Below are 24,010 nucleotides of genomic sequence, written 5' to 3'. Positions count from 1 at the left end.
TGCTTGAAATAAAGTTGCTTACCCACAATTCTGCTTACCTACAACAAAAAACAAAAACAAAGGAAATAAATGTATATGACAAAAAATCTAGAACTGTAATAATATTATGCAAGAAATACTTAATTTTCTGGAATAATTTTCAAGGGTGCAAACACTTTTAGCCATGATTGTATTTAATGTCCACACCTAGCATAAGGTAGATTCTAGTGTATGTTGCACCGCTGCTATTCGCATGCATCCTTGTGCTTTTGCTAGAGAAATCATTGGAGGAGAAGGTGCCCATGGGAGTGCTATAAAAGGCCCAGGTAAATGGGCATGCACTGATGTTGTAAGGTTTTACTTAGCAATTGAGAAATCATATTATTCCACAACCAATCAACTGTTAAGCAATAGAGAAATCCGCTTAAATAAGATTAAGTAAGACATCTGACAACAGCACAAAAAATCTGCATAATGTTTCATTACAGGATTATAATATAAAATTGGCAAGTGAATACTTCCAAATGTGTAAGGACAGTGAGAGTGCATTTTACAGTGATAGTCTTCAAACAAGTATGACGTGCAAAATGGCACCAACAAGCAAGGGTGCCCAAATCTCTGCTTCCAATGTCCCAACTGTGTGTTATATCGGTGACACCAACCTGTTTAACACTGAACTAACAGATAAATCAAAGAATCACATGGACATTGGTGTTTTTTCTTCTGAAAAGGTAAACGATCCATGTGTGTCTCATAAGTCAGGGTATTTACTAGCCTTTTGGATGTTACTTGTGCACAACGTGTATTCACTAACTGTATGATGTAAGCAGGAATAAGCCCACCAACTGTAGTCAGAACTGAATTAAGACACCTGCATGGTGGGCTGTATTTGTGCTCTATTAGAAGCTGCATGGGTGTAATATGTACATTGATTCCTATGGTGGCCTATGAAATACTCACCAAATCTTCATACAAGTTTCTCTTCATAATAATAACTCTAAAGCTCCTTTTCTTTGTATATTAAAGTAGTTCTGTACTCTCCATAGTAGGCAAAGAGGACAGAGTTCAAGGTTTCAAACATCATTTTTATGGTGACCGGTTTATAGACATGCAGGGAAAGGTTCCATAGACCTGTTGCAGGAATTGCTCTTCTGTATAGAGAAAAAACATTTTATTGCAACTACACCCTCACACCCTGCAATCAATGTGGACCTGCACTCAGTGACCTTAAAACACACGGAACTGTGCATGTAGCAGAACTGTGTGGAAATATCCAAGTGGAAATGTGCATGTTGCAGAGCTCTATGTACACACAGTTCTACTACATGCACATTTACACTTGCACACTATATATTACCACATCTTGTATGCCCTGATCAGGTCCTGAGGAGCTTAGCAGCTGAAGGACCTTCTACTCACTTAACTGGAGGACCTTTCATATCATGTGATCAGTCACATGACCTAGAATTACTTGAAACGTTCTTCAGCTGCACGGCTCCTGCAGCCTCCGGTTCGGGAAGCTTGCTCTCTTGCTCTGCCCTAATCATAGAGCAGTTCCCTCTTTTTAATCTGAAAGGATGCAGTGTCACCGATCTCTTCCATCACCGGAAGCCGTCTCTGGACTATAAGACAAGCACACTTTTTAGCAGGCATTTTTCTTGTGTCTGAAAAATACAGTATGTGTTTTTATCTTTATAGGAAAGCTCGAAGACTGCACTTTCCAATACTAGGTGTCAAATATACACTGTACTGTGTACGCATTTGTACAATGGTTACCGATTGTAAACTGATGCCACAGCACCCATCGACACTGTGCTACTGTTGAGCATATACCTCATGATCAAATATGCCTGACATTGTGCATGTAGCCTAAAACATATGCAACACTAAACTGCTGTATTTAAGTAAAATATTACCTAAAACTCCCCAAGATTTAGACAGTGCAAACTTACAGGCCCCATAAAATAGATAAATAGCGGTCAGCCAAACCATGGTTTTCTCTCGACTCCTCTCCATACACAGGAGCACGTGCTCTGCCGAGTACTGAGTTTTCTCTGAGAGCCACTACCAAGCATCTGACAGTTTCTTATCTTGACCAAAACAAAAGGATAAGCAGTGTGGAACTTGACATGCCAGATCCTTATTTCCTCTGTCATCATCTGTTGGGGAAGAGTCAGGAAGTCCCTATACAGATTACTGTCGGCAAAACCCCCAATATCAGCAGTGTGTTAGTCTGTGCATGGTGGCCTTTAATCAGGCGAAGCTTGAAGTGGAGTGAGCCTCCGTGTGCGCCTTTTCACAAATCTAACTCCATTCAGGGAGTGGGGTAAGAATTGTGGTTTAAGATACGCCACCGCTTATCATGGATTTGACAAACTGAGGCCATCACGCCCCTATCCCACCCCCGCTTCAGCCCATTTTGTCAGAGCTTTTTGAAATGGTGTTAACATGACAAATCGCAGAATCTTTGCACATAAATTAATACTTTTCAAAGTTTTTTTTTTTTTTTGTGCCAGTCTTTAAATAACAAAGTGACATCTGGCGCATTTCTACATTAAAGTGGTGTAAGTAGTAGAGCCAGTAGTTAACTGTTTGTACTCGCTATGCTGTTAGCGAGTCCTGTCCGCTACTCGCATATTCGCTACGTTTGCGGGCACAATGTAAGTCAATGGGAAATACTTGCTAAGTAGCGAGTAACCTAAAAGCCGTACTATTCGCTACTCGCACGAAAGGTATGGCTTTCGGGTTACTCACTACTTAGTGAGTATTTCCCATTGACTTGCATTACGCCCGCTACTTGTAACGAATATGCGAGTAGCGGACAGTACTCGCTAACTACTCACTCAACACTAATGATATGCTCAAATTCTGGCCCAATTTTACAATTTGAATCTATTTTTTTTTTAATTGAAAAATAGTTACATTTTGTTTGAAGTCACATTGTGTTTTTGTTTTTACGTGAAACTTTTTTTCAAGGACACACTAAAGAGTAAAAGCTGTTTATACATCAGCTGTTTATAAATACCACACACAACCCTCTTCTGATCTATGAATTGTATATTTTGTGAATCCTAGGAAAAATCTAAAGAAACTGAACATAAATATTTCAGAAATTTCTTCGGCATAGATGAAGAGCAGAAGTCCCCTGGCCCACGAGCTAACTTTAGTAAAACTGTAAGCCGTGATGTCACTGACAAAGATGGAAATGTTAAAGAAAGTGACCTTGTTGGACACACAAGCCATAAGCTCAGTGACTTTTTCAGTCTACATGATGTAACAATGGTACCAATTTCTCTGGGCAGCCATGTAACTACCTCCAAGCTAAAATTTGCTGACAAGAATGAAAAATATTCCTTTGTAGTAAGCAATACTATTCACAGACCTGAGATTCCAACTACAGATGACTTAAATACGGACATTACCAATCAGAATCTGCTTTCTGTGGATCGATGTTCTGAAAATAATAAAGCCAAGAATTTAGTAAAGGATCATGAGCTGACAAAGCAAATTGCTGAAAGTCCATCCGATCGTAATGACGTGGATGCTGAGCGTTGTATGGATAAGAACTCTACCATCGTGGATCCTATGATGAATGCAGAGGTAATGTTCATTGTAGCACTATAATGGCTATAAACACTATTCTTCTTTTTGTTTTCTGTATTATTTACCTTAAAATTTAGAGAAAAATCGCACTGCACTCACGGTAAACCGATGTACCGCGCGTGCAGAGCGAGAATCACAATAGCCGGCTATGGAGGAGAGAGGGAGAGAAATCCCTCCCTCCCCTCCGCAGCACTCCGCTCGCAGGGTCGGACCTCAGACGCAGGCACACTCGCATGACACTCGGCTCCTGTTGTGCTGCCAGCGCGAGCCGAGCCTCATGCGAGCCGAGCCTCATGCGAGCCTCGCAGTAGTGCCCCGTGTGGCCCCAGCCTAAAGGTCAGTATAACGCAAGCTGTGAAAATACTTCCTTCCATCATTTGTTGCGGACAACCCTAATGTTCCTGGATTCTTCAGAGTACTCCTAGGTGGGGATAACTTATACAGATAAAGACAGAGCGTTATAAAATTATGACGCTTGGTCCTAGGCTTTAACACCATGCCATTTTAAATTTTACAGTGTTGGTTTAAAGTGCTTGCACTCTAGAGGGGACCGGTCATTACTTACTGCTTTGTTCTTTACCTTTAACCCCTTCAGCCCCCGGGCATTTTGCGTTTTTCCATTTTTATTTTTTTCCCCGTCTTTCTTCCGAGAGCCGTAACTTTTTTTATTTTTCCGTCAATCTTCCCATATGAGGGCTTGTTTTTTGCGGGACGAGTTGTAGTTTTAAATGGAACCATAAGTTTTACCATATAGTGTACTGGAAAACGGCAAAAGAATTCCAAGTGCGGAAAAATTGCAAAAACGTGTGATCGCACACTCGTTTTTGGGATATTTTGTACACTATATGGTAAAACTGATGTGTTGGTATGATGCCTCAGGTCAGTGCGAGTTTGTAGACCCCAAACATGTATAGGTTTACTTTTATCTAAGGGGTTAAAAAAAAATTCACAAGCTTGTCCAAAAAAAGTGGCGTACGTTTTGCGCCATTTTCCAAAACCCGTAGCGTTCTCATTCTTTGACGGCTTATTTTTTGCGTCTCGAGCTGACTTTTTTTACCTGTACCATGTTTGCGCAGTTTCTACGTTTTGATCGCCTGTTATTGCATTTTGTGCAAAATTTGCGGCAACCAAAAAACGTAATTTCTTCATCGTTCCTTATGGGAGACCCAGACCATGGGTGTATAGCTTCTGCCTCCGGAGGACACACAAAGTACTACACTCAAACGTGTAGCTCCTCCCTCCTAGCATATACACCCCCTGGTAGCCAGTCCTAGCCAGTTTCAATGCTTTGTGTTCAGGAGGTCACACACACATATGCATTCTCTGATTTTTGATTTTTTGGATTTCAAAGATTTGGAAGAAAAGCGGGCCCAATCTGGACTCCCGGCATGTCCCTTCTCACCCCACTGTGTCGGCGGTGCTGTTAAGGTTGATTTTACAAGGCTGGAGCCTTCACATGCCGCGCTCCTTCACCATCCCCTGGGGCTCTGGCTTGAAGTGGGAGCCATCACGGTTCTCACTGCTTTGCAGGAGACCGGTCTCCATCCGCAGCCCTTTTCAGGATCCTGCCGGACGGAGCGTTTAACCCCCCCCCAGGGACCTGGCCCTGCGTCTCAAAAGCTAAGTATTGAGACGTTTTTACCACAGAAAGTGGTCTTTCCAGGGGTCCCTTGTACTTTATTTATTGGGGGGAGTGTGTTATATGACTGTGGTAACATTTCCGGCCGGTTCTCCAGTTTTCACTGGAGAACCGCGCCGATGGTGCCTGCACGCTGGCCGCATGTTTAAATCTAGGCCCCGGCTTCGCCTGAGGCCTAGTTTCGGTTTCACTGCCCCTTCATGTTAGTCATGCAGTGGGACAGTGCGGCTCCGCCCAGCGGCTGTTCAGCACAGGGAACGGACACTTCTCACTGAGGAAAGATTCCCTCCCCTGTATACCTCATTTGCCCGCTCTCAGAGTAGGCCCCGCCCCCTCTCCTCGCTCCGGTCGCCATTTTCTCAGCGTTCTCAATGTCTGCATGGGCACAGAGATACCACATTGTGACAAATGGGGGCCTGGGCTGGGGGACTGGAGGGCACAGAAATGTATGTTAAACGGTCTGGCAAGCCACAACCTCCAGTTGTGCAGCTGCTTATATTCTCTGTTTATATATATTCTGCTGGGGGTCATTCTGGAGATGCATTCCCTCACAGAGCCCCCACTTCTGCAGCATGTCTCACATCAGAGCAAGGCTGCAAGGCTGTTCTTAATATGCACTGCATGTAGACTCGTACTGCCTGTACTGAGCACACAAACACAGTGGTCCCTCAGCCTGGAGGCTCATCAGTGGTCCCTCCAGCTGCTCCGGTGGTGCTGAGCATGCATTAGCCCCCTTCTCAGGGCGCTTCTGCTGCTACGGCTCGCTCAGCAAAGCTCTCAGAGGACTCTTCATCTGGTCTCAGACCCCGTCCTCCTAAAATGGAGACACAGGGTCCCCTGTCCTTCCCCGTCCCGCAGCTCTGATTCACGAGCTGACTCACTGGACGAGGAGGATGTCTTTACTGGGGGCTCGGACGCTACTTAATGTACCATTGATCTGTCCGAATGTGATGCAGATGCTAATGATTTGATTGCGTCCATTATATTTGTACTGGACCTCAATCCGCCTGTATCAGGGGAGTATCCCCCTCTGGCAGAAAGGCATCAGTATACCTTAAAGAGAACAAGGAGTGTGTTCCTTAACCACTCCAGTTTTCAGCACACTGTGACCAAGCCCAGAGCCTGTCCTGACAAACTCTTCCCAAAGCGTGGTTCTGATGACTGTTTCTCCCTTCCACCAGAGGTGGTCAAGGAGTGGGCTCATTCACCAAGGGTGGTCTCTCCGGTGTCTAGTATTTCAGCCCGGATAGTTGTATCAGTGGCTGACGGCACCTCTCTAAGGATCCCACTGTACATTAATTCTGTACTGGACCTCAAATCGGCCAGTATCAGAGGAGCAACCCTCTCTGGCAAAAAGGCACCAGTTTACCTTGCCTAAGAGAACAAGGAGTGTGTTCCTTAACCACTCCAGTTTTCAGGCCACTGTGACCAAGCCCAGGGTCTGCTCTGGCAAACGCTTCCCAAAGCGTGGTTCTGATGACAGTTTTCCCCTTCCACCAGAGGTGGTCAAGGAGTGGGCTCATTCACCAAAGGTGGTCCCTCCGGTGTTTAGACTCTCAGCCCGGACCGTTGTATCAGTGGCTGATGACTCCTCACTTACGGCTTTGCTGTCCGCCAGGTTGTCCTTCTGGCCAAATCTGTATGGAGGCGGCAGGGGCCTCGTTCTCCCCAGCTTTTGCAGCAGTGCGGCTTTCAAAGCCATCTCTGCTTCTCTAGAGGAGATGCATTCCCTCACAGGGACTCTTTGCCCGAAATGGTTGCCTTAACTTCCAGACTTCAGTCTTTTCATCCTATGCCATGTCTGCCATGCTGGAGACTCTCACCGCACTGCGGTGGCCTCGGCTAATTTCCTCGCTATCCGCAGGCTCCTGTGGCTTCGGAAGTGGAAGGCGGATGCTTCTAAAGAAGTTCCTTGCTGGGCTCCCTTTTGCTGGGACCAGACTATTCGGGAACAACTGGATGAAATTATTAAGGAAGCTCTTGGCGGGAAGAGTTCTTCCATGCCACAAACCTAAACCAGGAAACCTGTCCAGGGCAGGAATCGGTCGAGGTTTCGTTCTTTTCGTTCCTCCATCTGATCGTTCTCTAAGCCCTCGGCCTCGTCCACTGGCTCAGCCAAGGATCGTAAACCCAAATGGCGCACGAGAAGACCGCAGGAGATGCTGCCACTAAGTCAGCCTCCTCCTGGCTATTTGGCCACGCCAGCAACGTCCTTGGTCGGTGGCAGGCTCTCCCACTTTGGCGACGTATGTTTTTAACACGTCTCCGATCAGTGGGTGCGAGATACCATCTCCCACGGCTACAGGATAGAATTCTATCCAGCCCGCCAAACAGATTTTTTCTGTCAACTCCCCCCTGCTCCAAGGCCGCCGCCTTCTCACAGGCTGTGGCATTCTTGCAGGCCACTGGAGTAATTGTACCGGTTCCCAACTGGGAACAGTTCTGAGATTTCTGCTTAAATCTATTCCTAGTACCCGAAGAGGGCGGTGCCTTCCGACCTGGATCTCAAGCTTCTCAAGCATGTTCAGGTGCGGCATTTTCGCATGGAGTCTCTGCGATCAATCAATGACCCAAGGAGATTCCCTAGCATCCATCGACATCAGAGATGCCTATCTGCATGTGCCAATCGCAGTTTCACACCAGCGTTGGCTACGTTTTGCAATCAGAGTGGTCCAATTCGTGGCTCTTCCCTTGGGGTTAGCCTCGGCCCCTCGAGTATTCTCAAGGTCGGGGCAGCTGTGATTGCGGTCCTGCACCTCTAGGGGTTGGCAGTGATCCTTTTGTCCTGGACAGCCTTCTAGTCTGGGCTTCATCCAGTGCACACTGTTAGCGGAGTGCCTCGCTCACTCTCGCCACTCTAACCAATTCGGGTGGTTTGTCATTCTGTCCAAGTCCACTCTGACTTCGACCCAGAAGTTCACATACCCAGGGACGCAATTCGAGACTCTGTCGGCACTTGTGAAGCTGCCCTTAGTCAAACAACAGTCCCTCCGCTGGCGGTCGACGTCGTTCCATCAGGCACCTAATACAGGTGCTGGATCAGATGGTGGTGTCAATGGAAGCGATTCCCTTGCCCAGTTCCATCTGCGGCTGGATATTTTCCGCTGTTGAAACAAGCGGACTTCCTCCTTCCACGGGGTGGTGGCTTCGCCACAGACCAGGGGCTCGTTTCAGTGGTGGCTTCGGCCCCTCTGTCTCAGGGACGCTCCTTCCTGGCTCCATCCCGGGTGATCCTCACCAAGATGCTAGTCTATCCGGCTGGGGAGCAGTATATCTCCACCATGGAGCGCAGGGCACTTGGACTCTGTCCGAATCAGCCCTCTGGATCAATGTGCTGGAAATCAGAGCTGTGTTTCTAGCTCTCTAAGCCTTTCACCATCTGTTGGCGGCCAGGCACATTCGAGTCCAGTCAGACAACGCTACAGCGTTTGCCTACATCAACCTCCAGGGCGGGACACTCAGCCGCCTGGCAATGTTAGAGGTTCATCGCATTCTTCAGTGGACGGAGGACTCCTAGTCCACCATATCCGCAGCCCACATCCCAGACGTGGAAAACTGGGAGGCAGATTGTCTCAGCCGTCAAACCGTGGCTCCACGATCCTCAGGTTTTTGCGGCAGACGCACTGGTTCGAGTTTGGTCCCAGCTTCGTCTGTCCTACGTGTTTCACCCTCTAGTTCTTGCCCAGAGTCCTGCGGAAGATCAGAAAGGAGGGCCGTCGGGTCATTCTCATTACTCCAAACTGACCCAGGCAAGCTTGGTACCCTGACCTGCTCCGTCTGTCCGTAGAGGTGCCATGGCATCTCCCGGACTGTCCAGACCTTCTCTCACGAGGTCAGTCTTTCCGCCAGAACCTGCGGCTCTCAGATTGACGGCGTGGCGTTTGAGTCATGGATCTTGACGACTTCTGGTATCCCTCCTGAAGTCATCTCCACTATGACTCGAGCTCGGAAGTATCCTTTGGCTTTTTGGCCTTGCCGACCCTCCTGTCCCTTCTACAGTCCGGTCTGCAGCTAGGACTATCCCTCAATTCCCTTAAGGGACAGGTCTTGGCTCTGTCAGTGTTGTGCCAGCGGCGTATCGCCCGGCTGGCCCAGGTGCGCTCCTTCATGCAGGGCGCATCTCACATCATTCCGCCTTACCGGCGGCCTTTGGAGCCCTGGGACCTTAACGGTCCTCACGGCTTCCGGAAACCCCCCTTTGAGCCTCTTAGGGAGGTTTCTTTGTTTAGTCTTTCACAGAAAGTGGTCTTTCTAGTGGCCATAACTTCCCTGAAGAGAGTCTCTGTTTTGGCTGCACTCTCTTCGGAGTTCCCCCTTCATCAAGACAAGGTGGTTCTCCGTCCGACTCCGGACTTTCTCCCTAAGGTGGTTGCTGCTTCCACCTTAACCGGGGCATTTTCCCTGCCTGCCTTTTGTCCGGCTCCTGTTCATCGCTTTGAAAGGGCGTTGCATACTCTGGATCTGGTGCGGGCGCTCCGGATCTATGTGTCTCGCACCGCTGTTCTTAGGCGGTGCACCTCTCTTTTGTGCTGACCGCTGGTCAGCGTAAGGGCCTCTCGGCATTTAAGCCGACCCTGGCTCGTTGGTTTAGGTCGGCCATTTCCGATACCTACCAGTGTACTCAAGTGCCTCTCCCGCCGGGGATCAAGGCACACTTGACCAGAGCTGTCGGTGCCTCTTAGGTTTTCAGGCCCAGGCTACGGCTCAGCAGGTCTGTCAGACTGCCACTTGGACTAGTCTGCATACCTTTTCGAAGCACTACCAAGTGCATGCTCTTGCTTGGGCAGATGCGAGCTTGGGCAGACGCATCCTTCAGGCGGCTGTCGCCCATTTGTGAAGTTAGGTTTCGCCTACTTCTCAGTTTCTCTGTTTATTCCCACCCATGGACTGCTTTAGAACGTCCCATGGTCTGGGTCTCCCATAAGGAACGATGAAGAAAAAGAGAATTTTGTTACTTACCGTAAATTCTTTTTCTTATAGTTCCGACATGGGAGACCCAGCACCCTCCCTGTTGCCTGTTGGCAGGTTTCTTGTTCCGTGTGTTATCACCGGCTGTTGTTGTAGACAGAGGTTCCGGTTGTTCCGGGTTTTGCTCTGTCTCTACTTGTGGGTGGATGTCCTCCTTCAGCTTTTGCGCTAAACTGGCTAGGACTGGCTACCAGGGGGTGTATATGCTAGGAGGGAGGAGCTACACGTTTGAGTGTAGTACTTTGTGTGTCCTCCGGAGGCAGAAGCTATACACCCATGGTCTGGGTCTCCCATGTCGGAACTATAAGAAAAAGAATTTACGGTAAGTAACAAAATTCTCTTTTTTGGCGTTTGGGATTTTTTTTGCTGCTACGTCATTTACCATAATTGATTTTATATTTTGATAGATCGGGCATTTCTGAACGCGGCGATACCCGATGTGTATTTTTTTTTTTTAACATTTTAATTTTCATTGGGGGTGAAAGGGGGGTGATTTGAACTTTTAGGTTTATTTTTTTAATTTTTTTTAAACTTTTTTTTTTTTTTTTTTTTTTTTTTAACTTGTCTTCCTAAGTGGGTATAGTGATCAGCAATCTGATCGCTCTGCCATATCTCCAGATCACAGTTACAGAGCTGAGAACTGCAGATATGGTGCTCTACTTTCAATGCCGGCTGTATTCCGTGATTGAGTAAATGACTAATGATAGCTACAGGCGTCATCACATGACCCTGTGCTACCATGGCAACCACCGAAAGTCACGTGACTTCCGATGGGGGCGGGGTAAGTCAGGATAATGGCGGCGCGCATATACATCTCGCTGCCAGATTTTGGCAGCGAGATGTAAGGGGTTAACAGTTGCGGGTGGAAGCGATTCCACCCACGACTAGCAGGCACACATCAGCTGTTGAAAACAGCTGATATGTGCGCGCATCGCCGCGGCCTGTCCACTGCAGGGGGCGGTTATTAACGGCACACGATGCATGACGTACCCAGTACGTCATGAGTCGTTAAGGGGTTAACAGCTTTGCTTAAGAGTCAATAAGGTAGTCCTGATTAGTTATCATACAAATAAAGCTGTCAATGTCAGAATGATTCCACCCTCTTGACTGCTAAGCCCAAGGATTTCAATACATTTTAAGTCACTAATACGGTGTTTGGTCTTATTGTAGGCGCTGAAGTGTTATAAAGATGCCTCAAAGATTATTCATGTTGGTACAGAAAACAATTCAACTTCTGAAAGTGTTGATGCACACTCCCAATCAGAGTTACCCAGTGAAGAAGACTTCCGTCAGGTTGGTGATCACACAGAAAACATTAGAAGTCATCCTAAACCACAGACGGAAGTATTGGACCTTTCTAAGCGTGTGGATTATGACAGTAATTGCACTGAGGAAAGTAACACTGTTGGATCTGACGATGCACAGAAAACAGCAATGGAAGACATACCCAATGAGTCAGAAAATCTGGTGGAACCAAAGAATACACATGAACTTGATGAAAATGACTTAAACAAGGTAGGTACTGCACTTTTTTCTTTTTTTCATTTGAACGTTTGGTGTTCTTTTTTTGGCAACAAAAAAAATGGCCAAATTGTGCCCAAAGTCAATATTTTGTGTGGCCGCCATTATTTTCAAGCACTACCTTAACTTTTTTTGTGCATGGAGTTCACTAGAGCTTTACACGAGCCCCAAGAATCCTCTTCCATGATGACGTCTCGGAGCTGGTGACCTTGCGCTCCTCCACCTCCCGTTTGAGGATGCCCCATAGATGCTCAATAGGGTTTAGGTCTGTTTGGCCATTCCAGCACCTTTAGGCTGTGTGCGCACGTTGCATTTTTTTCATGCATTTATGCAGCGTTTTAAACTGCAGCGTAAATGCATGCGTTGTGCGTCCCCAGCAAAGGCTGACAATTAACCCCTTCACGACCATGGACGGATATATCCGTCATGGAGCGTGTCCCGTTAAGCCCCGCCCCCTGCACACATCAGCTGTTTTCAACAGTTGACGTGTGCCTGCTAGCCGCGGGTGGAATCTCTTCCACCCACGGCCATTAACCCCTTAAATCTTGCTGCCAAAGTCTGGCAGCAAGATCTAAATGCGCGCGGCCATGTTTTTTACTTACCGCCGCCCCCACCGGAAGTCACGTGCGTGATCACGTGACTATCGGTGGTTGCCATCGTAGGACAGGGTCATGTGATGACTCCTGCAGCTATGATGTTTCACTTTCGTTTTCCCTCGGCACGGAACAGAGGGAAAAAGAAAGTGACTGTATCTGCTCTTTACAGCTGTATAGCTGTGATCAGCAGATAAATAATAGCGATTGGATTGCTGATCGCTATAGCCCCCTAGGGGGACTAGTAAAATTAAAAAAAAAAGTGAAAAAAAAGTGTTAAAAAATAAAAAACAAAAAACCTAAAAGTTCAAATCACCCCCCATTGAAAATTAAAGGGTTAAAAAATAAAAAATAAATTTGGTATCGACGCGTTCAGAAATGCCCGATCTATCAAAATATAAAATCAATTAATCTGATTGGTAAACGGCGTAGTGGCAAAAAAATTCCAAACGTCAAAATTACGTTTTTTGGTCGCCGCAAGTTTTACGCAAAATGCAATAACAGGCGATCAAAATGTAGCATCTGCGCAAAAATGGTACCATTAGAAACGTCAGCTCGAGACGCAAAAAATAAGCAGTCACTGAGCCATAGATCCCAAAAAATAAGAACGCTACGTGTTTCGGAAAATGGTGCAAAACGTGCACCACTTTTATTGGACAAACTTGTGAATTTTTTTAACCCCTTAGATACAAGTAAACCTATACATGTTTGGTGTCTACAAACTCGTACTGACCTCAGGCATCATACCCACACATCAGTTTTACCTTATAGTGAACACCGTGAATAAAACATCCCAAAAACTATTGTGCCATCACACTTTTTCTTTATCGTTCCTTATGGGAGACCCAAACCATGGGTGTATGCTACTGCCCCCGGAGGACACACAAAGTTACTACACTCAAAAACGTGTAGCTCCTCCCTCTTAGCATATACACCCCCTGCTAGCCAGATCTAGCCAGTTTTTTGCTTTGTGTCAGGAGGATCACACACACACACATGCATTCTCTTTTGATTTTTCATTTTTTCTAAAGATTTGGAAGAAAAGCGGGTCCACTGGACTCCCGGCATGTCCCTTCTCACCCCCCTGGCGGCGGTGCTGTTAAGGTTGACTTCAGGGCAGGAGCCCTTCATGCCGCGCTCCTTCACCATCCCTTAGGGGCTCTGGCTTGAAGTTGGAGCCAACACGGTTCTCACTGCCTTGCAGGAGACCGGCCTCCATCCGCAGCCCTTGTGCAGGACCCTGCTGGAAGGAGCACTGGACCCCCACCCCACCAGGGACTGGGCCCTGCGTCTCAAAGCTAAGTATAGAGACGTTATTCAGAGGGTCCTTCTGCAATGTGGGGCACTTTTTATTGTGGGGGACAGTGATGCTTGATAATGCTGCTTTTACTGTGTTTCCGGCCGGTTCCACGGTTTCTTACTGGGAACCGCGCCGATGATGCCTGATTCTCGGCCGCATGTATAACTCTAGGCCCCGGCTTCAGCCGCGGCCTAGTTTCGTTTTCGTTCCCCTGCATGTCAGTCATGCAGGGGGACACTGCAGAGCCGCCCGCCGGCCGCTCTGCACAGAGGAGGACGCTCCTTTTTGAGGAGATGATTCCCTCCCCTGTACATCTCCTTCGCCCTCCGATTCCCGCTCCTGGGTTAACCCCCGCCCCCCCCCCCCTCACTCTGGCGCCATTTTCTCAGCGTCTCAGTACTCTGGTCGGCGCTGGCTGCTCTGCAGTGCAGAGGGAGTGAATATCTGGCTGGGGGTCCAGGCCTGGAATCCGGAGGGCACTCATAATAGCGGCCTGATAAGTCACAACCTCTGGTTGTGCACTTTTATTCACTCTCAGGGCATTCTGAAGGAGTTAATTCTTCATCATAGAATCTCCTCCTCAGCAGCATGTCTCACACTAGGAGCAAAGCTCCAAGGCTGTACACTACATGTTCTGCATGTAAGCTCATATTGCCTGAACCGACACACTGTAACGGTTCTTATGTGGTGGATAGTGGCAAGATGCCTCAGCCGGGATTCTCCCCAGGCTGAACCTCTGACTTGGGTATTCTAGCCATTCTAGACAGAGCCCCCACCTCTGCAGCATGTCACAGAGCGAGACTGCAGGCTGTTTTTTATTATCCACTGCAGGTAGTCTTGTACGGCCTTACCGAGCTCATAACATGGGAGCTCATTCATGGTCCCTCCAGCTGCTCCGGTTTCGGTGGCTGACCCCCGTAGGAATCCTATTCCAGGGGTCGGCTGTCCCGGCATCTGCTGAGCATGCAGCCCCCTTCTCAGGCGTTTTTCTGCTTCGCTCAGCAAAGCTCACAAGGGACTCTCCTTCTGGGACCCCGTCCTCCTGACAGGGAGACGCAGGGTCCCCTGTCCTCCCCGTCCCGCAGCTCCGATTACGGGCTGACTCGCTGGACGAGGAGGATGTCTCTACCACGGGCTCGGACGCTACTTGATGTACATTGATCCGTCCGTAGGTGACGCAGATGCGAATGATTGGATTTCGTCCATTATTCTTGTACTGGACCTCCATCCGCCTGATCAGGGACGTGTTCCCCGCTGGCAGAAATGCATCACTATGCCTTTAACATGACGAGGAGTGTATTCTTTAACCACTCCAGTTTTCAGCCCGCCGCGTCCAAGCCCACAGCCTATCCTGCAGACCCCACAGCGGAGTTCTGCTGCCTGTCTCCCCCTCCCATCTGAGGTGGTCTAGGAGTGTACTCATTCGCCAAGGGTAGCCACTCCGGTATCTGGACTTCAGCCCGGATAGTTGTATCAGTGGCTGACGGCACCTCTATATGGATCCTACGGTACATTAATTTTGTACTGGACCTCAATCCGCCGGTGTTACCTTAGCTAGGTGAACACAACGTGTGTTCCTTAACCTCTCCAGTTTTCAGGCCCCTGTGACCAAGCCCAGGGTCCGCTCTGACAGTCGTTTCCCATGAAGCGTGCTTCTGAGGACTGGATTTCCCCTGTCCACCAATGGTGGTCAAGTAGTGGGCTCATTCACCTTAGGTGGCTCAGCCCGGGCCGTTATGTCAGTGGCTGATGGCTCCTCACCTACGGTTCTGCGGTCCGCCCGGTTGTCCTTTGGGCCAAGTTCGGTATGGGGACGGCAGGAGCTTCGTTCTCCTCAGCTTACAGCAGTGCGGTTTTTTTGTACCTTCTCTGCTTCTCTGGAGGAGATGCACAGGGACTCTATGCCAAAACGGTTGCCTGAACTTCCAAGCTCAGTTCTTTCATCCTATACCAGATCTGCCATGCTGGACGCCGCACGGCGGTGATCTGGGCTACCTTCCTCGCTATCCGCAAGCTCCTGTGGCTTCGGATTTCGAAGGCAGATGCCTCTATGGAGGTTCCCTGCTGGGCTCCCCCTTGGTGGGACCAGTTTCCTCGGAACCAACTGAGTGAAATTAAGGAAGCTCTTGGCGGGGAGTATTCTTCCTTGCCACAAACCTAAATCAGGGAACCTGTCCAGGACAGGAATCAGTTGAGGTTTCGGTGGTTTCCGTTCCTCCATCTGGTCGTCCTCTAGCTCAGCCTAGGTTCATAGAACCAAATAGCTCGAAGCTGCGTCTTCAGAAGGCCGCAGGAGATGCTGTCACTAAGTCAGCTTCCTCCGAGCTAATTAGCCACGCCAACAACCTCCTCGGTCGGTGGCAGGCTCTCTCCACGTGGCGACGTAGGGTTCTAACACGTCTCCGTTCAGTGGGGGCGAGATTATATCTCCCTTGGCTACAGGATGGACTTCTGTCCACCCGCCAAACAGATTTTCTCTGTCATCTCCTCCCTGCTCCAAGGCCGCCGCCTTCTCAAGGCCGTGGCATTTCTGGCAGGCCGATGGAGTAATTGTACCGGTTCCCGTCTGGGAACGGTTCTGAGATTTTTGCTTAAATCTATTCCTAGTCCCCGAAGAGGGCGGTGCCTTCCGACCTGGATCTTTAGCTTTCAAGCATAGCCAGGTGTGCCGTTTTCACATTGAGTCTTGGTTTTGTTCCGTGTGTTTTTTTTCACCGGATCAATCAAGACCCCAAGGCGATTCCCTAGCAACCATCGGCATCAGAGATGCCTATCGGCAGGAGTCAATCGCAGTTTCACACCAGCGTTGACTACGTTTTGACAATCGGAGTGGTCCAATCGTGGCTCTTCCCTTGTGGTTAGCCAAGGCCCCTCGAGTATTCTCATTGGGGCAGCTGTGATCAGGGTCCTGCCCCCCTAGGGGTTGGCAGTCATTTTTAGCCCTGGACGGCCTTCTTGTCGGGGTTTCATCCAGTGCTGACTCTTAGCAGAGTGCTTCGCTCACTCTCGCCACTCTGACCTATCGGGTGGCTTGTCTTCTGTCCAAGTCCACTCTGACTTCGAACCAGAGGTTCTCAGGGCGTCAATGGAGGCGGTTCCTTGCCCAGTTTTTCCTGCGTCCTCTGAGACTGGATGTTTTCCGCTGTATAAGCGAACTCACTCCTCCCACGGGGTGGTGGCTTCGCCACAGACCAGGGGCTCGTTTCCGTGGTGGCTTTGGCCACTCTGTCTCAGGGGCGCTCCTTTTCTGGCCCGTTCCGGGTAATCCTCACCAGGATAGCCTATCCGCCTTGGGAGCGGTATATCTCCATCGTGGAGCGCAGGGCGCTTGGACTCTGTCCGAATCAGCCCTCTGGATCAATGTGCTGGAATTCAGGGCTGTATTTCTTGCTCTCTAAGCCTTCACCATCTGTGGGCGGCTAGGCACATTCGAGTCCAGTCGGACAACGTGATAGCGTTTTCCTACACCAGCTTCCAAGGCGGGACACTCGGCCGCCTGGCAATCATGGCGGCTCAACATCCTTCTGTGGACAAGGGACTCCTAGTCCACCGTATCCGCAGTCCACATCCTAGATGTGAAAACTACGAGGCAGGCTATTTCAGCTGTCCTACCGTGGTCCACAATCCTCAGGTTTTCGGTAGACACACTGGTTCATGTTTGATCCCAGCTTTGTCTCTTTACGAATTTCACCCTCTTCCTCTTGTCCAGCGTCCTGTGCAAGATCGGTAAAGGGGGCCGTCGGGTCATTCTTCCAGACTGACCTAAGCAGGCTTCGTACTCTGACCTGCTCCTTCTGTCCGTTGGGTTGCCTTCGCATCTTCCGGACCGTTCAGACCTTTTCTCAAGAGGTCCGTTTTTTCCCCGTCAGAATTCTGGATTCTCAGATTGACGGCGTAGCTCTTGAGTCCTGGGTCTTAGCGACTTCTGATATCCTTCCTGAAGTCATCTCCACTTGACTCGAGCTCCAAAGTGTCCTTTGACCTTTTTTGGCCATGCCGACCCTCCTGTCCCTTCCACAGTCCGGTCTACAGCTAGGACTATCCCTCATTAAGGGACAGGTCTCGGCTCTGTCAGTATGTGCCAGCGGCGTATCGTCCGGCTGGCTCCGGTGCGCTCCTTTAAGGGCGCATCTCACATCATTCCGCCTTCCGGCGGCCTATGGAGACCTCGGACCTTAATCCGGTCCTCACGGTTCCCGGAAACCCCCCTTTGCGCCGTCTTCGGGAGGTTTCTTTGTTGTGTCTTTCACAGAAAGTAGTCTTTCTAGTGGCTATAATTTCCCGCCAGAGAGTTCTGGCTGCGCTCCCTCGGAGTCACCCCCTTTTTTGGTCTTTTGCATCAAGACAAGGTGGTCTTCATCCGACTCCGGACTTTTTCCCTAAGGCGGTTACTGCTTCCACCTTATCCGGGGCAATTTTCCTGCCTTCCTTTTGTCCGGCTCCTGTTCATCGCTTGAGGAAGCGTTGCATTTCCTAGATCTGGTGCGGGCGCTCCGGATCTACGTGTCTCGCACCGCCGTTATTAGACGGTGCACCTCTCTGGTGCTGACTGTTCGTCAGCGTAGCGGTCTCTCGGCATCTAAGCCGACCCTGATCGTTGGCTTAGGTCAGCCATTTCTGAGACTTACAAGTGTACTCAAGTGCCTTCCCCACCGGGGATCAGAGCACATTTCGTCAGACCTGTCGGCGCCTTTTTTTCTTGGGCTTCAGGCACCAGGTTACGGCTCAGTAGGTCTGTCAGTCTGCAGCTCGAATTAGTCTGCATACTTTTTCGAAGCACTACCCAAGGCATGCTCATGCTCTGGCAGACGTGGGCTCGGCAGACGCATTTTTCCAGCATCTGTCGCCCATTTGTGAAGTTAGGTTTGCCTGCTTCTCAATTGTCTGTTTATTCCCACCCATGGACTGCTTTTGAACGTCCCATGGTTTGGGTCTCCCATAAGGAACGATAAAGAAAAAGAGAATTTTGTTTACTTACCGTAAATTCTTTTTCTTATAGTTCCGTCATGGGAGACCCAGCACCCTCCCTATTGCCTATTGGCAGGTTTCTTGTTCCGTGTGTCTTCACCGGCTGTTATTGTTGTAGACTGAGGTTCCGGTTCCTCCGGATTTTACTCTGTCTCTACTTGTGAGTGGATGTCCTCCTTCAGCTTTTGCAGTAAACTGGCTAGATCTGGCTAGCAGGGGGTGTATATGCTAAGAGGGAGGAGCTACACGTTTTTGAGTGTAGTAACTTTGTGTGTCCTCCGGGGGCAGTAGCATACACCCATGGTTTGGGTCTCCCATGACGGAACTATAAGAAAAAGAATTTACGGTAAGTAAACAAAATTCTTTTTTTTGCAATTTTTCTGCATTTGGAATTTTTTTGCTATTTTCCAGTACACCATATGGTAAAACTTATCGTTTCATTTAAAAGTACAATTTGTCCCGCAAAAAACAAGCCCTCATATGGCAAGATTGACGGAAAAATAAAGTTACGGCTCTCTGAAGAAGGGGAGCAAAAAACAAAAACGCAAAAACGGAAAGTGCCCCGAGGCTGAAAGGGTTAAGCAAATTCCATGCGCACGTTGCGGTTTGGATGCCAAATTTTTGACAATCGATGCGTTCTAAAAAGCAACATGTCACTACTTTTGTGAGTTTTGGATGCTTTTCCTCTCTGTGGGAGAGCAAGCATCCAGTACACATCCATTCTGCATTCAAAATGCATCCAAAACGCAGCGTTTTGCATGCTTTTTGAAACGCACATGCAGTGAAAAAACACTGCTTTTTATTTGTCACGCCAGAACGCAACGTGCGCACATACCCTTAGCCTCACTTTCTTTAGGCAGTGGTCATCTTGGAGGTGTGTTTAGAGTTGTTTGACTGCTGGAATACTGCCCTGCGGCCCAGTTTCATATAAGAGCTAGTCTGCTGAGTCCAAGGTTGAATTTTTTAACATTCGAAAATATGTGGCACAACGCTAACACTGTGAATCAGCAAATGAGTACCATACCCACAGTGAAGCTTGGTGGAGGCAGCATTATGATTTAGGGCTGTTTTTCGTCAGCTGGAGCTTAGGCTTTATGGTGGAGGGAATTATAAGGTTTAACAAAGTGAATTTTGCATCAAAATCTTCAGTCTTCTGCTAAAAAGCTGAAGAGGAATTTCACGACAAAGATCCTAAGCATACTTCCAAATCAACAACAAAAATTTCTCTGCTAGAAGAGTTTTGGAATGGCCCAGACTCTAATACAATTGAAAATCTGTGGGTTAACCTGAAAAGAGGTAAACACTGGAAATACCCTCACGATTTGGCAGAATGTGCAAAGTTTGCCAATTCTACAGTAGATGTACCATGCCAATAGACTCCTACCAAGAAAGAGACTGAATGCTGTTATAAATTACAATTTCATTAGGCTATGTGTCCATGGTAGAATGTACCTGCGGATTTTTCTGCATGAAAATCCGCGACTTTCGCGGCAAATCCGCACCCGCGGATTTGCCGCGGATTTTGATGCGGATTTTTTATTTTTTTTTTTTCCCCATTCTATACCCAAATCTGCACCAAAATCCGCAACAAATAATTGACATGCTGCAGATTTTTCCGCATCAAAATCCGCGGCAAATCCGCAGCGGAAAAATCCGCAGCATGGACACAGCATTTCCAAAATGCCATTGAAATGGCTTGGAAGTGCCGCTGCTGCAGATTTTCGGCAAATCCGCGGCAAAATCCGCGGTAAATCCGCAGCGTGGGCACATAGCCATAAGGGTGTGCAGCCAAATTATTTTCGTCTGTTTTTTTTTTTTTTTTTTTTTTTTTGTAAGTGCAAAGATTTCAGTTTTTCAATTAAATTTTAAAGTACAGATTATGGTGGTGGTGGTGGTAGTTGTTGTCTTACAGATGGAAATACCCCTTAGGTGTTTAACCTTAATACAATCTATAAAATTGAGATCACAAAGTAATGTATGGAAACTGTTTGTTCCAGGTGAACATTATTAACATTTTTTATTTTTAGAGATGTGTTTGTTGTTTATCCATCTACATTCACTGTTAATTACTGTTGAAATTGTATTCTTTAAAATTGTCTTGTTTCTTTTAAAGGTCGAAAAACCTAAAAACAAAGCAACAGAGAAGCCATGCCTCACTCAGAACATTGACCAATCTCGCTTCCGTGATGGCAATGCCAACTTTTCCAATGTAACAGCCACAGATAAAGGAATAAAAGAATCAGATGCATCAAAGAATATGAACCAAAATTTGGAGGAAAGCCTATCTGAGGCATCTACAAAAGAGGATTCTTCCACTCATGAGAAAGCAGGGGAACCTCACAATGAAGCATGTTTTGAAAATGAACCCTTATCAGCTACTGCCAACTCCATTGAATTGGATGCCATTGCAATCATTTCTACACTTAAAAACCTTGACATAGAAGACAGAAGTGAAATAAGTACTATGGAGTGTGAAGAGCACGCTCACAAGGACGTGTTAGCTGAAAGCCAAAATCGTCTTGTATCTCAGGCACCGCTCGATGTAGAAAAGATACAGAATAGCTCATGTTTAGGGGGGACTGTGAATGAGGTTGACCTGTCTGGTTCAGCTGCCAAAGAAATACAAATTGATGATTTATCTACAAAAATTGAATCTCCTACAAGTCAAGATGTTGTAAATGAAAATGTAAGCTTAGGAACAAGCAAGGACACGTTGGATAGCGATTCGGATATCAATGACTCCAATCAAACAGATCTGTATTCACATATTCCAAGTTCTTTCAGTGATCAGTTAATGAGAAGATACAGTGAAATGGATTCTGTACAACCATCTGAAGAAAAACAGCAGCTTGACCTCACTGGAGATGCCAGTCCGATTGTCAAATCAACCAGAAGTGTCAAAGAATCAACACACAGCAGCAGGAGTTCAAGTAGCAATAAAAAAGAAATCCTGTCAAAATTAAAGCGTATATGCTTAGGGTCCGTAGCTGGTCATCAGGTTAGTTTTGAAAATGTGGTGTCTGGAGATGAAAACAGTATCAATGGCTTCACAAATGAAAAAAATGAAGTCATGAATGATGCAAAAAGTGTACTTCCACATAGGGAAGATGAAAGCACTTTAAAGAATCTTGATGTTGAAGAATCTGCAATGGAGAGTTGTAATGTTGAGGCTGAAGACCCTGCAGTAGAAAATTGCAATGTTGAAACGGAGGAACCAGTAATGGAAAGTTGCAATGTTGAGGCTGAACAATCCACAATGGAGGATTGTAATGTTGTTGAGGTTGAAAAACCTTCAAAGGAGAATTGTGTCGTTGAAGACCCTGCAAATGATAAATGCAATGTTGAAGCAGAAGATCCTGCAATGGAGAATTACAATGTTGAGGCTGAAGAACCTACAATGGAAAATTGTGATATTGAGGCTGAAGAATCTGCAGTGGAGAATTGTGATGTTGTAGCACAAGAACCTAGAATAGAGAATTGCGATGTTGTAGCGCAAGAACCTACAATGGAGAATTGTGATGTTGTAGCACAAAAACCTACATTGGAGAATTGTGATGTTGTAGCACAAAAACCTACAATGGAGAATTGTGATGTTGTAGCACAAAAACCTACAATAGAGAATTGTGATGTTGTAGCACAAAAACCTACATTAGAGAATTGTGATGTTGTAGCACAAAAACCTACAATGGAGAATTGTGATGTTGTAGCACAAAAACCTACATTAGAGAATTGTGATGTTGTAGCAGAAGAACCTACAATGGAGACTTTTGATGTTGTAGCAGAAGAACCTACAATGGAGACTTGTGATGTTGTAGCAGAAGAACCTTCAATGGAGACTTGTGATGTTGTAGCAGAAGAACCTACAATGGAGACTTGTGATGTTGTAGCAGAAGAACCTTCAATAGAGACTTGTGATGTTGTTGCAGAAGAACCTACAATGGAGACTTGTGAAGTTGTAGCAGAAGAACCTACAATGGAGACTTGTGATGTTGTTGCAGAAGAACCTACAATGGAGACTTGTGAAGTTGTAGCAGAAGAACCTACAATGGAGAATTGTGATTTTGAAGCAGAAGAACATACAATGGAGAATTTCGATGTTGAAGCAGAAGAATCTATAATAGATAATTCTTCACCAGGAGAGTTTGTAATTATTAATGTAAATACTGTTGAACCAGAGTTCCTTGAAGAAGTGATGCCTCCTCAAGATAACTGCTTAATATCACCATGTTTTGAAGATGTATCTGACAGCATTGAGCAGGATCCATCTCCAAAGCTTCAAGATATTTGCTTTATAGTAAACACAGGCAGTATAAGTAAAGAACAGTATGATCGCTGGTCTGAACCTTCTGATGAAGATATCGAATATATACGTTCGTATACAGAACCTCTGTTACCTCAAGAACATTTCCAAGAAGTTATTCCTGAGCCTCCCAGTTTATTACCGGAGGAAGCAAAATGTCCCCAAGAACAGACTACCCCAAAGAGGACAAAAAAGTCCTTAAGAGAGCAGTCTGATTCAAATAGTGGTCTGTATGAAGCAGATGAAAATATATCAAGGCATCTCCAAGATCGTGAATGCAACAGGAAGACAAATCATAGGAATGTTACTGTAACTAAGAATATTAAAGACCCTGGATGGGCTACAAGGACAATCAACAAAAAGAGTTCTAGGACTGACTTGGACCATGTCTTCTTTGAAAACAGAATGGCGTCAGATGATCTTACTCAGAACACTCTTGACATGGAAAATCTAAGGTTTACTTGTAAGTTAAAGGATATTTTACGAAAGTCGTCGACAGATAAGTACATTTATGGACCTCATTTCCAAACTATGTTTGATTCTAGGATTCCTAGCTGTTCACATCCTACAATGAAGTGTAGAAACCCTCTTCTTATCACTGTTCGTTGCCCATACCGCAGGACAGACTTTAGGAGGTCTGACAGTAGGCACCCATACACTTACAATAGTTCACCATACTATGAAGATGAATTATGGGAAGAACCAGTTACTTGTTCAAGGACTATAAGAAAAGCGAGAACTCGATATTCTCCTTTTCACTTCAGTCGGTTAAGGTATGAAGCTACATCGGATAAATCAAATTCTGACATCTCGGTCATCCTTGATGAGTGTGTACAGTCCAATCACTTAAAGTTGAATAGTGTTGGCTTGGGTATCACTGCAGCAGATAGATCATCATCCACTCAGCTAGCAGAGGAGAGTGGACAGCAGACAAGAACATCTGTACCAGTTTCCTCCAAATCTCAGTCTGTTAAGAACATGATATCAGATCTGTGTACAAGTCTCCACTCAAGGTTACAGACCGTTGCAAGAGCGACTGAGCAAAAAATGTATTTTTACATATATGGAACTGATGATGAGGATTTCATCTCATTGGCTAAGGTAATTATCATATCAATATGTATATTTTTTTAATAAAC

General features: G+C 46.9%; 1 protein-coding gene across 3 annotated transcripts in view; it reads left to right on the top strand.

Moving 5' to 3' along the window:
• Positions 1-24,010, top strand: part of TASOR2 (transcription activation suppressor family member 2) — a 135,026-nt gene that overhangs the window by 82,909 nt on the left and 28,107 nt on the right. For 2 of the 3 annotated variants that reach the window (XM_075345339.1, XM_075345338.1), the window contains exons 14-17: positions 468-710; positions 3,055-3,579; positions 11,360-11,704; positions 20,685-23,972. In XM_075345339.1, coding sequence (XP_075201454.1) covers positions 468-710; positions 3,055-3,579; positions 11,360-11,704; positions 20,685-23,972 — 4,401 coding nt within the window. The remainder of the gene's footprint in view (positions 1-467; positions 711-3,054; positions 3,580-11,359; positions 11,705-20,684; positions 23,973-24,010) is intronic. The other variant, XM_075345340.1, reaches the window with a different exon arrangement.

Source organism: Anomaloglossus baeobatrachus, chromosome 4, assembly GCF_048569485.1.
Source record: "Anomaloglossus baeobatrachus isolate aAnoBae1 chromosome 4, aAnoBae1.hap1, whole genome shotgun sequence".
NCBI classification, from domain to species: Eukaryota; Metazoa; Chordata; class Amphibia; order Anura; family Aromobatidae; genus Anomaloglossus; species Anomaloglossus baeobatrachus.
Note: the sequence above shows the minus strand (reverse complement) of the source record. Positions and strands in the feature narration are given on the sequence as shown.